Genomic DNA, 17,845 nt, shown 5'->3' on the forward strand with positions numbered 1-17,845 from the left:
AAAAAAATTCAAGAGTACTCTGCTGCAAAATTTCAGGCATTTCAGGGCATTTTCACTTCAAACTTCAAGCATTTCTATGGAAATGCTCAAGAGACAGCATACTTAATATATCCAACATCTCTGTTTGCAAAGAGTCTTTATTTCAGATAGAGGTATAGGAAGGACATTCTCAAAGATATAGAGGGTTACGTACAAAGAATGACGCATTTCAGGCAATTTGAAAAACTTAACTTCTTTTATTAGTTTCTCAAACATAGATATTCAAGTATTGTTTAAAAGCAGACAAGCAACTGGGGGAATTCTCTAAACTAAGGGTAATTCTCTAAACTAAGGGTTTAAACTAATCTAGTCTAAACTCTATTTCTCTACACTAAGGGTAGCTTTGCAAAATAGTTATATACTGCCAACACTAAAGGGCCTCTGGAATGAATGCTAAGAAACAAGTCTAATTAAAACTACAACTCACTAAATAACTACATTAAGTCCCTAATAGGCTAGGTTGCTGTCTTCGAGGTATTCCAAGCAACCTCCATCAGCTTCACTGTTGTTCTTCTGCAAGGATGTGCAGGTGGAGCCAGTTTCTGCCTCCTTGACTTAGGCAACAGCACTGTTGCAAATGGAAGGTGAAGGGCAAGGCCACTCACGGAAGTGTCTGCACAACGAAACCAAGTGCTGCACCATCTTCCTTTCACAGGAGCAGGAAAGCAGCTTCAGGATTGCCACGGACAAATACAACAATCACAAAGAGTCGACGTCACAGCAATCAGCTGCGAACTTCTCCATCAGAGCTTTGTGCAGGGAATTCTTCTCAGTGTTGGAGAGCATCATCCAGAGGTGAAAGTGCAGCTGAGCATAAGCCTCCATTGCCTTTCTGTGGGCATCCGGATCTCGGGCCAGGTACTCAAAGAGGTGAGTGGCTCAACCTTTTGCATTGCTGGCGGCAAGCTGATCTCTGCAGGAAGCTTCTCGTTGCCTAGAACAAAATGGTCCAGGTGTTTCCATTTCAGGCAGAGCTGCATGTATGCCATGATGTCCCACAGCCGCAGTGGAAATTCCTTCCTGCGCCAGTAGACCGGTGGTAAGATGTTTAACACATGCATGACCAGAGTCTTCCAGTTAGAGTTGGAAAAACCTGTGCCGCTCAGCATGCAGGTGAAGAGCTGCAGGTATTTCAGGTGCAACCTCTTACATGGTATCTGCCTGGCAATGTGCTGGAAGAATTTTGCCTCCGCCACAGCGAATGTCTCAGGCCATGCTGCTCTTGTGAGGATGTTGGCCTTGGCGGGCTGACTGCTCACAAGGTTACCGGAGTTGCCTTTCTGGGCCTCTAAGGGCTGGTTGACCACAAAGATGTCATAGTCCCCTTGGCACACCCAAAAAAGCATCTCCACCGACAGGGTCCTCTTGCCTCTGCTCAGCTGGAATTGGCAGGACCGGCTGCAGGGCTGAAACAACAAGTGCCATGAGTATGACTGAGGCACATGCAGCCACGAGCATCTCACCATCTGGAAGAACCAGCGGGAGGTTTTCTCCACATCCAGGTAGGAGCCGGTGCAGAGTGTCTCCAGGAGGCTGCGCTGCTGCTTCCGCCGCAGCTCCTCCTGCGAGTGGTGCAGGAGGCACAACAGCTTCTCGCCCAGCTGCTCGCTCTCACACGTGCACACCAGCTCCACACGGACGCTGAAGGTCCTTGCTGCCGTCTGCCCTGCACTGCTTGGCTCTAGGTGGAAGGTGTGCCCTGGCGGGGGATTCAGTGGGACCAGCACACGGTACACCCCATCCCACTCATGGGGGCTCCAGCCCTCAAAGGCACTGCCCACCCCGATGGCTACTCGAGGCACCGGATCAAAGCTATTGCTCACGCTGTACACAAAGACACGCATGAAGCTCTCCATCAGCTCAGCTGTCACTGAGCAGCCTCTCTCCAGGTCCTCCACAGGCCACTCTATACCATCCATTAAAAGGATGTCCTTCTCATTCCCAGCATCTTGGGTGTCTTCTCTGTTTTCAATTCCACCACTGGCATTTTCTTCCCTGCCACCATCACTGCCACCTTTTTCACTGGCAGCCACATTACCTTGTTCCTCTTCTTGTCTATCATTATTCTTGTTTCCCTCCACATTCACATCAGCCTGTTATTCATCCTTGTTTCTATCATTGCCATCTTCTGCTATCACATCCTTATTTACTTCCTCAGGTGCAGGAAAACCACTATGGGCAATTTCATTCCCACATTGATTGCTATCTTCCTGCCCAGTCCAGTCTTTACTTCTTTGGTCATTGGCACATCTGCTTTCCTGCACCTTCACATCCATGTATTCTTCTGTTCCATCTACATTGTCTTCACCTTCATTTACATCAGTGTTTTTGCCTGCCTTTATAGTAACACTATTGTTTTTTTCTTCATTTCCTTCTCCTTCTTCCTTTCCAGTGTCCTTGTCTTGGTCCACCTGTACATCCTTAGTTTTTTCTTTATTTGCTTCTCTAGATCTTCTTTATTTCCAGCAACATTGCCAGGTTCTTCTTCATTTCCTTCAGTGGTAGTGTCTCCTGGCATATCCCCATCACTCTGTCCTTCTTTCTTTAAGTGATAGCCATTGTCGACATCGCTGTCTTCCTTCACATCATAATTGCCACTGTTGACATCGCTGTCCTCCTTCATCTTCACATCATAATTGTCTTCAGTGGCATCATCCTTGTTGCCATCATCTGCAGCCACAGGACTGCCTTCTCTGTCATCTTCAGTGCCGCTGTTTTCTGCCTCCAGAGTCATATCTCTGTCTTCTTCACCTTCCTCTGGATCAGTGGTGTCTTCTTCCTGTTCAGTTATTCTCTCATCTCCCAAGGTCTTGCGGGAGCTCTGGTCCTTGCTGCTGCTGCTGCTGGCCTCACAGCTCCTTCTCCTGCAGCCCAGCCACAGGCCCAAGAGGAGCAGGATGCCAGCAAGAACCCAGAATGGCCACTGCTGCAGGGCACCAAAGAGCATGGCTCCCCAGCCCTCATCCTGCTGCTGCAGGGGCCCCTGCTCCAGCTCCTGCATCAGCCGGGCCATCTCACGGTCCAGCAGCTCCTGACGCTCCCGCGTTCTCTGGTGCGTGGCCTCATCCAGCCCATCCCCAGCTGGCTGGGGGTACTGGATCAGGCTTTGCACAAGCAAAAACAGCAGTGACAGTAAAGCCATGGTCTGCAGGAGGACACACAGGAGGGGCTCAGTGGGGCCGGAATGGAGACAGTGAGGGGCAGGAGCGGCAGGGATGTGGTGGCAGGAAGGAAAGGGCCCCCGGCAGCTGGCAAGGCTGCACCGCTGCCCCACACGCCCCGCGCCCCCAGCAAGGCGCTGCGCCCGGCGCTGGGCCCTGGAGACGGGGCAGCCCCGGGGACCGGCGCTCCTGTCCCAGCCCTCCTCCAGCCCCTCTCCTCTCTGCTGTGTACTCACCGCTTGCCGAGGCTCTACTGGGGCAGCGGCACCGGCCTGGGGCCTTTTATAGTTGCCCTCATTGTGACACGGCCCCTGTGCTGTCACAGAGCCCAGAGCGCATCACAGGCCAGCCCCGCCCGCCGTCCCAGCCCGGTCATGGAACTCATCATGGCCCCGATGCAGAGAAGAAAGGAACTGAAGTCTTTTTTTGCGTTTCAGGCTCTCTTATGTAGTTTGTCTCACAGCCACACAGCACTCCCCCTACCCCAGACTGGATGTGAGACTTCAAAAGGTGATGCATGTCATCTGCATCCTGTTCTGTTCAGCGCTTGAGACAAAACACCTCAACACCTCTTTCTGCTGCTGCTGGAAGGGGCAGATGAGATGGCTTGAGCTATGCTTGTAGGAAGCTACCAAAACAGTAATAGCCTCTTCAGCTGCACACTCACTAGGCAGAGGAATTTACCTCAAGGCACATGTTGGACCTGAAGGCACATCTGGAAGTGAAAAAGCATCTTGAGAAAAAATATCTGCATTTAGTCTCAGAGGAAGAATTTGAGCCACCTCAGAGCATTTCTGTTTTGTTCTATAATTTTGGGGTTGGCGGCTTTTTTTTTTTTTTCTTTTTTTTGAGGGCATAATAATTGTAATAAACACTACCAAATGTGAATTTCCCCTCTCCCTTCTTTGATGGAAGACAAGTAATGAAAAAGTGGCAATTGCTCTTTCTCTGCATCTTACTCCAACATTTGCTGTTATTAAAATTTGTATCTTCTTTTCACTAGTCCATCAGTTTGAGGTGATGTCTGCAAATGAATAATAATTTTTCTTACCACTGTATCCTCAGCTTTAAGAGGATTCTCTCCCTTTCATATTCAGATCTTTCATTTTCTGCTTTATGCATCCTTTAAAGACCAGAAGCCTTTTCCCTCTGCTTTTTAATTTACTTAGGAAAAGCACATTAATTAAACAGTTACATTTGGTTGGTTGAAGGTTGCCCATGATATTTATTTAGCTGGAGGTTTATCTGGCTGTCAGAATAACTCACTGGAGAGATCACAATTTTATAACAATGCTGGTCAACCAATGTGACCTTCAACAGGACCACCTGTGGTGAACCTTGTGAGCCCGCCTGTGGCACTCATCCCTGCCTTTTCTGGCATGATTTTATATGCTACTGCACCTCAGACACACAGTATGTAACTTCTGTCAAGCCTTCAAGACACTAGAAGTGTGATTCTGGAAATGCTGATAAATATAAAAGATACGACTCAGAGATAGCCATGTTACCTCTTCTTCTAAGGTTTCCAGGGCTGTAAACGAGGGGGGACAGGAACAACCAGACAATCAATTTATGGAACACTGAAAAGGTCAAGATATTGTAATATGCTGTATTGCACTGAATCTATGGGATATTAAAATTCAGATGGTTCATTCCTAGAAAATATTTGCAGTTGCACAAATAGAGAAGCACAGATTTCCACCATGGTGGCAATTACACAAACAAATGGATCTACTCCAATTACAGTTCGAGACAAACATCCTTGTGTGAGCTTCTTTGGAGCTTTTATATTTGGAGTACTGAGTTGTTCCACTCAAGCAGAGGAACTTAACCTGATACCAGGGATGGAAGGCTTCTTCCCTTCTTCTTTCTCATAAACAAAATGATGAGAAAACATTAACAGTCAGATCAACCTCTGCTAACCTTTTAACTTCAGCTGTTGATATGATTAAGTCAGGAGCCTCTGTTAGACTATTTTTACCTCTTATTTTCTTTCTCTCCTTTCTGATCCTTAATTTGCACTTGACATTTCAATTGATTTGTTGGGCTAAGGAATTTTGCCACTATTAGCTTTACTTTGACAAACCTCTCTTATTTTAACATAGAGGGTCCCAGAAATTTAGCTAGGAGCCATTTTGACATAAGGGAAAGATCAGGTTTCTGGTCTATGTGACCCTGTACATTTTACAGGCTTTTGAGGAAAAACTCCTTTTCTACAGGATGCAATTTCTAAACCTCTGGACATTGCTAGTCTAATCGATCCTAAGTGGTGCCAAACATTTTTTAAATCCTTATCAAAATCTGGACCTGCAGCTCAACTGAGGCTGCAGCAGGAACACATGGAGCAGAAAGGGTATTATATGTATCTCGCAGAAAATCGTCTTCTCAGTACATCCCTCCTCTCAGTGCTTGCTTATATTAAGCACTGAAAGTCACAGTTCTCTATACACAGCAGAACCTGACTATTTAGAAAGGAAATAATTTAGCCAGCTAACCCAGACAGAGAATTGAGGCATTACTTCAGGAGAAATGAGGAAGGTGATGTCTGTCATTAGTCTTCAGTTACAAGAAGAAATAAATCCTGTCCCAAATTAAAGCAAGAGTTGAAGACCTCTTGCATTGCGACTACAAACAAAGTTGAAAGTGTATTCTGGCAAGAGCTTCTGAATTTAAATAAAGAAATGACACAGGTCACGTGAGAACCAAAGAATGGAAACATTAATAAAGGAAGCAAAACCCTGTCCCTGTCACTCCAAGATGTCTTCTGATATCCATGGCAGAATGGTGAATTTGACAGAAACATTTATGTCTGCCAGGCAGATATCCAGTTATAGGAAAAATTTCTGTTTGTCTATGAAAACGCAGTTTTCAGTAAAAAAGATGAAAACTAATTTTGAATGTATATAAACAATACAAAATCATTCTTCAGGATATCTTTATGTATCAGGAGGCACATCTTTTATAACACTTTTATTGCTATATTTGTGAATAACTGTTTTGCAGTGCTATTTTAACTCAAATAATTAAGCTTTCCTTCTGTTTTATGTTTAAAAGTTTGGGGGTTGGGGTTTTTTGGCATTTGGAAGCAAGTCAACTGGAGAGCATTTTCTGTGCCATCTGAGGCCAAAAGTAACAGCATGGAATCAGAGAAGGCCATTCAGCAGGCAATTTGTATGCTCAGTTGGGTATCCCTTCTGTAGAATGCAGCTGGTATAAACTATACAGGGTCTGGGGCTACAGAAACAGCAGAAATTAAGAAAGTGAATTTTCTAGAAAAGCTTGAAGTATAGAAAACTTTGAGCATGCTGTTAAAGAAGTTGTGAGTTTGGTTCAGGGGACTGCAGAGATGATCCCTTCTTCAGTCATATTTCAGTTGTTAATACAAGAGGAAATAGATCTTTTGATCACTTTTTCCTGTTAACAATCTGTTTTTAAACACTTCTTATAGATTGTTTTGCACTCATAGTATGATAAAAAACACAATTCTTGAAAAATTCAGCTACATGTGAAAATTAGATTTGGAAATAATGGTGCTTCTTTACAAGTGTTGAAGTAGTTCTCTCTTCTTTGAGTAACTCCAGCTTTAGAGCAGGTATTTGAAAGTTACTAGTGAATCATACCTATGTCCTTCACCATTCTAAACAGACATCTGCACTTTGAGCCACTTTGGAAGCCTCAGCTGTTATGTGCAGTGCCTTCTCCATAAATAGCCAAAAGTTAGGGTGCTGGAGACTCCATCTTCACTGAGAAAATCCATTCTAAAACTTGCTGAAACTATTACTATCTAATCCCCAGCTTCTAAAGGTGTTTCTTTTTATCCCCATTCATTCTTTGTACCCAGCCTGAGCTCTGGGGGTGCCAGGGGTTCTGGAGGTCCCATTTGTATTCCTAAAGCTGCCATAACCCCCTGGAGGATCTTTCCTGTAAAATGAGTGCTGCTCTCTGAGTCTATGGCTTCCACAGTCCCTTTTATTGGAATTATGTCTTTTAGAAATGCCTTAGTAAGTGATCCAGTGGTTGCTGAGCAGTCAGAATTGCTTTTGCCCCCCTGTTAGGTGAGATGGTGTCACCAGAAGATATTGAAGCCTTCCTGCTCAGGGCATTTCAGTGCCAGGCTCTTACAAGCACACACAGCTGTGCCGGTTGAGCTGACCATGGGGGTAACCTGCGCTTTGTCTGATACCCTTTCCTCAATAACAGCGTGTCTTGGAACTCTTTTCCCTTCTGCTGCCCTTGAAGAGCCATCCAGAAACACATTTTCTGCCTCAGGCCAGGCAATGTCTCCTGAATCTCCCCCAGGCTGGGTCTGGAGCTGTGTCACTTGAATGCAGTGCTGGGTTTCTTCCCAGCCCCTCTGTGGGCTGTTCAAACAGGAGGCTGGGTTAAACCCTTCCCCTGTCCTCAGTTCTGAATCCTCCTGTGCCACTGAACAAGTTTCACACTGTAATAACCGAGCACTGCTCATCCATTGCGAGGCTCTTTTGGTTATCAAAGCTTGAACTTGATGGCAGACTGGAACAGTTGGAGATCCTGTTGTCATCAGGTTTTGGTCCTGGGTCCCCGCTGAAGCTGTGGCTGCACAATTCTGCAGGCAATGAGGCCACTCTGGCCACTGGGTGAAACATTTTGGCCCAAGAATTCCTTTGGCATGGCCCTGTTTAACATTCACCTACAATTCCAATTTCTTTTCTGAGTCTGGAAGAGACAGAGCTGAGGCATCAGTATTTTTGGTTGTTCATTTTCTCAAGTTTTGCTCTCTTTCTCCTGTCCATACCACAGCATGGAGGCTGTCTGAGGTTAAAAAGTCCTACAGTGTTCTGGCTGGAACAGAGAATCCTCAATCCAGGCTGTGTAATTCCCTATTTATCCTCAAAATTGTCTCAGCTCCTTTTTGGTCCAGGGAAATGTTACTTCTGAGATTGCCCAGTGCCTCTCTGGGTCAATTCACCAGGAATCTTCAGTCCCAGTATTTCCCAAATATTTAACCTTTTTCTCCACCATTTACCATTTGTTTTTTTTTTTCCCCAACACTCAAAAGATATTTTTAGCCAGGAAATTCAGCCATTTCACTGGGGCTTTGTCTACCACTTGTTCTTGTCCTCCTCATTGGAGACATCTGATTCCCTGACTGGCAGGATAGGAGTGCTGTAGGGAGATATCCCTGGCTCCAAAAGCACTGCCTTTAGCAGGGACTCCATACCAGGCTGTGAGCCCTTCCTTCCCTCCCCTGGAACAGGGTGTTGCTTTTAGACACCACTTGTCCTGGTTGCTTCCAAGTAATTTGGAGAGGCTCCACATCAAATTTTCCCCCTGGGGCTGCCCACACCTCTGGGTTCCCTTCAGCACAGGCCTTCCCAGACATTTGACACAAAGGTACAGCAGCAATAGCCTCTGTATCACCTTTTACAATATTACAATGCCACCATCAAATTCATTCCTAGTCAATTACAATCAGAGTAGGAAGAAAAAGAAATTAGTTTATTTCAAACCTACCCCCCACAGCTCCTAACAGTGATTGAACAAGTGATTGATACCAGTTCAGCTTTGCCATTTATTCCCTTAATAATGAAAACATTCCTTTACAATTTTCCCCCCTTAGGTGTAAGATTCAGAGTGGATGGAGAGGCCCCTGTGTCCATCAGGAGAGGCCTCCTCTGGATGCAGACCCAGCCTGAATGTTCTCCAGGGCTCCAGTGTGGTGGGTCCCCGGTGGGATGGGAGCTCAGAGCGCCCTGCCAATCCATGTCCATGCAGGGGTGGACTTGCTCCTGCTGAGGGTGCTGCTGTCTGTGCTTGCAGTGTCCTTGTGGGCTGCAGCTGGAGCCCTGACTCCTTCCCAGGGGCTGTTTGGGTGGGCTCTGCCCTGGCCAGGAGGGCAATGCCTCTGCCAGGTGCTTGTGGCCGACCCCGTCATGCCCTGGGTGCTGGGGCCCCCTTGGGCCCTGGGGTTGATCCCTCAGGGGCTGTGGGAACTCTGCCGTGGCCTTTGCCTTCAGCTTGGCCTTTTGCTCATCCCTTCTTGCCTTCAGCTGCTGTGCCTTTGTGCCCAAGTGCTGCAGGGCTTCTTGTGCCACTCCTGCAGCCCCGGTCACTGCCTGTGGGTGCTCATCCTCTGAGAGCTGCTGAGCTTTCTGCAAAACCTTTCCTTTCTGCAGGGACCCAAAGCAAATCCTGAACAGCAAATCCTGATCCTTCCTGTGCACTCTGCATTTCCCAGCTGTTCCTTTGTGTTCCCCGTTGTGCTCAGGGTCCCTGCCCAGCCCGTGTGGCAGAGCCGGTGCCTGTCCTGCCGCAGTGTCCAAAGGCGGCCCCCCCGGCGGGCAGGGCCGGCAGCTCCCCGGGGCCGGGCAGCGGCCGGGGCGTCCCGCAGCCTCCTGGGGGCCGGGGGCCACTGCCGGCCCTGCCCGGGGCTGGTGGGGTCAGGCAGCGCCCGGCGCTGAGCCCCGGCTGCCCCACAGCCCCGGCCCGGCCCCGCAGCTCCCCACAGGCCCCAGCCCGTGCTCCCGGTGCCGCACCTCTGCGCCCGGTGCTGCCGCTGCCAGCGCAGAGAAACCCCTGGCATCCTGACCTCCTGCTTTTCCTCTCCTGGAAACCGGGGGTGGAAAGGATCTGGATCAGCTGGCAAATGTGAGGATAAGACCCTGCTGGAAAACATCTCAGTCCTCTGTATTTTTCTCTTTCTCCTCTTTTCCATCATCCTTTTTCTTACCACAGATTCCTCCTGCTGCTTCTTGCCTGAACCATATTCCTGCACACTCCTCTTCACCCGATCCCTTCCCAGCACACCAACCCCATCCATCCCCTGTTGTCCAAATCCCTTCTCCCCTTCCCTTATTACCCCCCTGGGTGTTCATGTCCTTAATTACCTCTGGGGGAATATGCAAACTACCTCAGCATTCTCCCAGGGGACCCTTCAGAGACATTTTGGGATCATCATCCCTTTGGCCAGGACCCCTCCCTGGCTTTCCCTTTTCTCCCCTCCATGGGTGCCCTGCCATGTTCACTCCCCGAGGATCCCAGGGCACTCACTGATGAGATTTTCAGTGCTCTCTCCCTGCTGACTCTTCACAGACCCCCTGATGTGTCACTCGTCTGTCTCCTGGTCACTCCCGGGTCCCCAATCAATCCCCGGTGCTGCCGCCAGCCAAGGGAGCCGATCACCCAAAGTGGGTGAGGCACCTTCAGCTGCACTCCCTGCCCGCCCCGGAGGGTGGAAGGAATTTGGGATGAACCCCAGGGTTTGCAGGAAAATTGACATCACCAGACGATTCTGTCCACAAAGAATACAGAGGAGTACTGTAAAACTAATTTCATTTCTAAAACTGGGAGAGGCCATGGGACATTTCCCATGGGATCTCTCCAATTGTTGAAGGACACAGCCCTCCTTTTCATCCTAATTCTCCTGGCCACATCTCACTCTCTCTTTCCTCATTGGCTGAAGTACTTGAGAGCTACCGATATCCCAGTCCACCTACTACATACACCATTAATATGCTCCCCACTTTTGTATAGCAAACGGTATTCATGGCTCTGTTAAGTCTTTGTTGTTCTTCTGGAAGTTCATGAATAGAGCAGGACCTTGGCTGAGCAGCAGTCTGTGTCATCAATTAATAAAATTTTCTGAAACCGATGTCTTCTCCTGTCACTTCCTTACATAAAAAAGTTGCCTGGCCCTATCTCTGAGCAGCTTCAGAGCATCTGTTTGTAAAGACACTTTCCTGTGGTTCCTTCCATGGGGTCCCCCGTTTGTGGGACATCCCCCCTGGAGCAGGGTGTCCCCTCTGTGCTGCAGCCCCAGGGCTGAATGTTGGTGCTTTATTTTTTTTTAGGGGCTGAATCTTTATGTTTTGGAGGAATTTTTTGCTGAATCTTGATGTTTGGGGAGGTTTTGATCTGTGTCTTAAAAGTTTGGAGGATTTTTATGCTGAACCTTGGTGTTTTGGAGGTTCTTATAGACACACGATGCCCAATGACTTTGTGAGATGAAGTGGGGACAGGAGGAACTCCCAGTCCAAGATGCTCTGTTCTTTTTTTTTCCCCCAGACCAGGATTTTTCATTCCCGGGGAGGAATGAAAATGGAGGAAATGGAGGAGGAGGAAAAGCCCTGGAGATCCCGCACAAGGAGTGGCAGCAAACCCAGCCCAGGGAGCTGCAGGGAGGAAAGAGCCCCCCTGAGCCAGGAAGGCGGGCAGAGATCCAGCCAGAGCTCAGAGCTGGTGGAGAAACCTCGTGGCAGGGAGAAGCCCCACAAGTGCTTGGAATGTGGGAAGGGTTTCAGCCGGAGCTTGGATCTGATTGGGCACCAGGTGATCCACACTGGGGAACGGCCCTACGAGTGTGGGGAATGTGGGAAGCGTTTCCGCTGGAGCTCCAGCCTGAGACTTCACCAGAGATTCCACACCGGGGAGAGGCCCTTTGAGTGTGGGGAGTGTGGGAGGAGCTTCAGCAAGAACTCCATTCTGATCCAACATCAGAGGATCCACACTGGGGAAAAGCCCTTTGAGTGTGGGGAATGTGGGAAGAGCTTCAGCCAGAGGAGCAGCCTGATGCAGCACTCGGTAATCCACACTGGGGAAAAGCCCTTTGAGTGTGGGAAATGTGGGATGAGCTTCAGCCAGAAGGGCCACCTGATGCAACACCAGAGGATCCACACTGGGGAAAAACCCTATGAGTGTGGGGAATGTGGGAAGAGCTTCAGGCACAGCTCTGGCCTGAGGAGACACGAGAGGATCCACACTGGAGAAAAGCCCTACGAGTGTGGGGTGTGTGGGATGAGTTTCAGCCTCAACTCCCAGCTTACGAAACACAAAAAGATCCATACTGGGGAAAAGCCCTACAAGTGTGGGGAATGTGGGAAGAGTTTCAGAGAAAGCTCAGCCCTGATTCGGCACCAGGTGATCCACACTGGGGAACGGCCCTACACCTGCTTGGAATGTGGGAAGAGCTATGGGTGGCACTCAGACCTGAGAAAGCACCAGCGCATCCACAGCGGGGAGAAGCCCTACGAGTGCTCCCAGTGTGGGAAGAGGTTTCAGATCAGCTCCAGTCTCCTCGTACATCAGCGGAGTCACACAGAGGAGAGGCCGTTCCGCTGCCCCGACTGCGGGAAGGGCTTCAAGCACAACTCCAATCTCACCGTGCACCGGCGCATCCACACTGGGGAGAGGCCCTACGAGTGTGGGAAGTGTGGGAAGAGCTTCTCACAGAGATCAGCCTTGATCAAACACCAAAGGAGGCGCCACTAAGGGGGGAAGCCCTGTGAGCTCCCCAAGGGTGGGAAGAGCTTCTTATGCTCCTTCCAGCTCCATTCCCTATGGGAGGATCCACGTTGGATGATCCTCAGTGAAATTCATTGGGCAGTCTTGGTGATCTATGGGCCTGGTTATCTGTGTTGGGAAGACTCTTGACTGGGAGGCTCCACATCTTCCTCGTTCCCTGTGGGCACCTAGATAAACCCAGTGGCAGGAACATCCATTGGGGCACAGACCAACAATGAGAATTCCTTGGGGAGAGCAGATTTAATGACTTCCAACTCCATAAAACCTTTTGCATTCAATCCTATCTTCTGGTGGCCTCAAGGAATACTGAATGGTCTTGGAGGTATGTCCTAGGTTGACTATATGATGTTTGTATCTCCAGTTGTCTGTTCTGTTTATAGTGAATTATAATTTTTGCACCTTTAAGACTTGTTCCGAGAGCAAAGGAGGGAGAGAAGGGCAGAGTTTGTTTTCAGAAACTGCACTCACTCCTCCACATTCCTGCTCCTGGGCCAGGTTGTCTGCAGATGGACAGACAGAGGTACAGATCTCTCCTTTGCTGTTAATTAGTTTTAGCTAGCTGTGGCAGAGAAGTTCCCTGGACTGTGGCTGCTTTTCCCTTTTCTTTGGACCTGTTTAAACCTGCTCTGGCCTGAACACCCAGAAGAGCACCGGCAGCTCACACCTGTGGCCCAGCGGGCCAGGCCTGGACTGTGGCATTTCCAGCACCGGAGGGACTGATAAGAGACTGAGTGAGCTGAGCTACAACCCACGGAGGGACTTCCTGAGTTTGTCTCTCTTTTAGAGCAGCAAGAGGTTTTATTGTTTAATATTGTTTAGGTTTTATTCTTTATAAAACAGTTTTTTCCACTGTTCTCCAAGGAGATACTTTTCCCAAACTGGCTGGGGGAGGAGCCAATTGAATCTGCTTTCCAGAGGAATCCCTTTGGAGGTTCTCTCCCAAATTTGCTCTGAACCAGGACAAGGTCTTTTCCAACTTCAGGGATTCCACGATTTTGATTTCCTATTGCCCAAGGGTGTCTTCTGCAGCCAGATGGTGGAAAAACTGGGGAAAAGACCAAGATTTTGGAGACAGTGGGTTAGAAACTCCACCAAAAAGGTTCTTCCCTCCCCCCAAGCACGTGGATCCTCAGCCGTCATGGACATGGAAGTCTTTTTCTTTTGGCCTTGATTTTGTTTTCATTTCTCTTTATCCCTTTAAAATATCCAATATTGAAGTAAAAATAGACATTGAACTAAGTTAGTGGATGTGGTCATGGTAGGACACAGACATGGTGGGACACGTGTAAGAATGTGCCCTCTGTTGACAGAGTAAACAAGTTAACCTTTTGTTCCCTTAAAAAGGACAAAAGGCCAGGTGTTTCTCTCCTCAATTTGGTTGAAAGACACCTCATAGGACCTTGGGGACTTCACCTCAAACTTAAGGGTAGCTAATTGGACAGGAGCAAAAAAGTCCCACCTAAGCAATTCCCTAGAAAAGAAGAGAACAAAAGAAGTTAATTGCTTTTGTGAAGTGTTTTAGCAAGAGCAAGAACCTCTTGCCCTGACTTGGCTTTTCTCTGTAAAAAGCTTTTTTATTTTTGCCTTTTATTAAAACTTTTTATTCCCAACACTGTCACATGAGCCATCCTGCTTGTTTTATGCCACCTGAGGTAGCTGAGCTATCAAGGGTATAATGCTTATCTCTGAGAGCTTATAAGACCAGGCTCAAAAAGAGAAAAAGCATTAGACATGGAGAGTGACATGGGCACGCATGGACATGGAGGGGGACAGGGCCATCCCTAGGGACATGGGGAGACACAGGCATGGATGGAGACATGGGGGACAGTGACAGGGATGGAAACATGGTGGGGAGACAGCCATGGGTGAGGACATGGTGGGACATGGCCAGTGACAAGTGGGGACATGGCCATGGCCGGTGCCATGGGAGGAACTTGCAGGGGATGAGGGGGATGCTGGGTTTGAAGGAGTTGAGGGTTCCTGGGCAGGACTTGGACCTTGCTGAGGCCTTTGGGGAGCCCAGGCCGAGCGGCTCCGGCTGCGCTGGGAGAACCTGGTGGAGGTTCTGGGGCAGCTGCTCAAGGACCCCTGACCTGGAGCCCCAGCTGGGCATTGGGCTCCTGGAAGGGGATGAACGTCCTTGTCCCTAGGAGGGAAATCCCAACACCCCCAGGGTGTCGGGAACAGCTGAGGGGCCACAACAGGGAGGGGAAAGCCCAACAGAGCTGTCCTCCTCCTAAGCTACATCCTAAAAGTCCCAAAACTCAGGGATTCTTCCCAGGAAAAAGCTGCCAGGAGCTGCCTGAATTGAGGGAAAGGGGGGATGTGATCCCCAAACTGAACAGGAGGGGCCTGGATCCCCAAACCCAAGCCCAGGGGTGAGAGGTAGAGCTGGAGGCACAATGGGGAAGGGGTGGGAGAGCAGGGGAAAAGAGGATTCTGACCAGGAGAGGAATGGGACCCTCAGATTGAGTTGGGAGGGGTCTTTGGGTTGGGGGAACAATGGGAGTGGGGAGGGAAGGGTGGGGATGGGATCAAAAATGGGTGGTTCCATGGGGATCCCTTAGTGTCCCCATCACTTGATCCCTGGAGTGATTTCCGTGAGGCTCTGGGAGGGGGGAATGGATCTGCACTGGGTGGGTCCCCAAGCCCCCTGCCCATACCTGGGGGGCTCATGGGAGGTTCCCTCTATCCAAACGCTGGTGCTGCAGCCATGGGGGAGAGGTGGGTAGGAAAGGGGGATCTGGGGTGGTCAATGAGAGGAGCAATAGGAAGAGGAGAGAGAGATGAGGAGGAGGTTAGGGAAAAGAAGGAACAGGAACAGGAGGAGGAAGAGGAGGAACCGCAGCAGATCCACACGGTTTGCCTGCCCTTCTGCCGAGTCTGCAGCTCCCCTGGTCATGGCAGCATTTACTCCCCCAGATCCTGCAGGTAAGTGGGGAGGGGGAGCTCACCCCAAATCCATTGGGGGGTCTCTGGGAGTTTTTTTTTGCAGGGAAAGGGATATTTGGATCTTGCATTGCCCCAAAGGTGAGATGCAGATGCCCCTTTGGAGACTTGTGAAGGGTTCCTGTAGCGATCTCTGTACTGGCTGGGGCAGTGGTAACAGTTTGGGGGGGACATTGGTTTTGGGGTTCCAATTGGCATAGGAGTGGGGAGAGCAGCAATGGCCAATCCTGGAGCTGGGGGATCCCAGCAGCCTGGAGGAGTGGGGGACTCTGGAGATGAGCAGAGTCTGGGCCCATCCAACTGTGAACAGGGTGGTGACTTCTCGAGCTGGACTTGGGCAGCAGGACCAAGGTGCTCACCCTTTGTTTTTCCCCCAAGCCGGGATTTGTCCATCCCAACCTTTGTGCAGGTGGAGCTGGTGGAGGCTGTGAGGAAAAGGAAGATAGCATGGAACACTGAGGCAGGTGAGGAGTAAGTCACTGCCCCTTTCCCCCTCTCCTCTGCTCCACCTATCAGCCCAACATTGCCCCTGGCTGCAGGACAGCGCTGCTGCCAACGCTGTCCTGCCAGGGACGAATTGGTGGGATCTCCTTCCCCTTCCCTCTGGCATGGAGGCAAATCCCATCCTCTCCTTGTCCACCCTCCTTCCTCTTCTCATTCTATCCTTCTTCCTTCCACATTCCTTCCTCTTCTTTTCTTTCCTTACCCCAGGCACTGAGCTGCAGACAGAGACCTGGGAGGACAAATCGCTGCTCAGAACCTCTGTTTTGAGGCTGTTTTGAGCAGCTCCACAGCATGGGAACCCAATGGGGAGGAAAAGCCCTGGAGATCCCACACAAGGAGGGGCTGCAAACCCAGCCCCGGGAGTTGTGAGGAGGTAAGAGCCCCTCTGTGCCTAGAAGGCAGCCAGAGATCCATTTGGCACTCAGAGATGGTGGAGATGACTCATGGCGGTCAGAAGCTCCACAAGCGCTTGGAATGTGGGAAGAGCTTCAGCTGGAGCTCCGGAGATCAGACCTGATCTGGCACCAGGTGATCCAGATGGGGAATCAATCAGCCCTACAAGTGTGGGGAGTGTGGGAAGGGCTTTGGGTGGATCTCCAAGTTCATCAGCACCACAAGATTCACACCAGGGAGAGGCCCTATGAGTGTCCCAAGTGTAGGAAGTGGTTTCTGAGAAGCTCCAATCTCATCGTAATGAGCCAAGGGGTCAGCTGGAAAAGTATTTAGGATAAATGAAAACTGTGGATGAGTCAAGGGGACAGCTGGGAATATAACTGAGATAGTAGAAGATTACATATTTTAGTTAAGATTTTAAAATTAGTTAAGAAGCCAAGTTGCTAGCAAAAATCACATGCCTTAGTTAAAGAGTAGCAAATATATTAGAAAAGTAAAGCTAGGAGTGACAGGGATAGATGTAGGAATTGTGAAGGAGCTGAGACCATAGAAATATCTTGCCTTAAGAATAATCAGCAGTTAGGAGAGGCTACCGTGACCAGCAGATCAAAAAGTCCTGCAAACTGGCCATGGGTGAAGAGTTTACCTTGAGGCAGACAGCTTTCTTCCTCCCTTACACCCACTCCCTTATTTCAAAATCCCAAAGACCCAGTTAAGGAAACACGATTGCACAGCCGTAATGGATATTCAGCTGATTATAATACAAAGTGGGCAGGTAATGATTATGTATTATGTGTCCTTAGAAACAGCTTGGATATGTAAAACCTTTCCTGTATAAATAGAAAGCAGGAGTCTGCAACTCCTTGCACATGTATTTGGAAATGATTCCACATGTGTCCAGCACTGCAATAAAATACCCTTCTTTCCAGCTTTAATTAGTTGAGGAGCCGTCTGTCCATGCTTCCGTGCATCAGTGGATTCACACACAGGAGAGGCCCTTCTGCTGCCCTGACTGCGGGAAGGGCTTCAAGCACAGCTCCAGCCTCGTCACCCACAGGCACATCCACACCGGGGAGAGGCCCGGTGAGTGTCCTGTGTGTGGGGAGAGATTCTCCAGAAGCTCTCGCTTGACCCAACACCGAAGGAGGCACCATTAAGGGAAGCCCTGCGAGCACCCCCGGTCCCAGTGTCACCCCCTTTCCTGCCCACAGAGCTCCTGAGCCAGCGGCGGCCGCAGCCGCTCCCCGTGGCCTTGCACAGGACCCCCTGAGATGGGGCAGGGAGGATTCGGGAGGATTCGGGAGGGTTTGGGAGGGTTTGGGGAGGATTTGGGAGGATTGGGGAGGATTCGGGGAGGATTTGGGAGGATTTGGGAGGATTCGGGGAGGATTTGGGAGGATTTGGGGAGGATTCGGGAGGATTGGGGAGGATTTGGGGAGGGTTTGGGAGGATTTGGGGAGGATTTGGGGAGGATTTGGGGAGGATTTGGGAGGATTTGGGGAGGGTTTGGGAGGATTTGG

The 17,845-nt window shown here is 49.6% G+C and overlaps 1 protein-coding gene across 1 annotated transcript in view; it reads left to right on the forward strand.

Moving 5' to 3' along the window:
- LOC146767152 (uncharacterized) overlaps positions 1 to 17,845 on the forward strand; it is a 221,295-nt gene that overhangs the window by 70,450 nt on the left and 133,000 nt on the right. Inside the window, 2 exon segments of the mRNA XM_085581093.1 lie at positions 11,438 to 12,095; positions 12,180 to 12,367. Coding sequence (XP_085437219.1) covers positions 11,438 to 12,095; positions 12,180 to 12,367 — 846 coding nt within the window.

This window comes from Lonchura striata, chromosome 5 (assembly GCF_050655825.1).
Source record: "Lonchura striata isolate lonStrDom1 chromosome 5, ASM5065582v1, whole genome shotgun sequence".
NCBI classification, from domain to species: domain Eukaryota; kingdom Metazoa; phylum Chordata; class Aves; order Passeriformes; family Estrildidae; genus Lonchura; species Lonchura striata.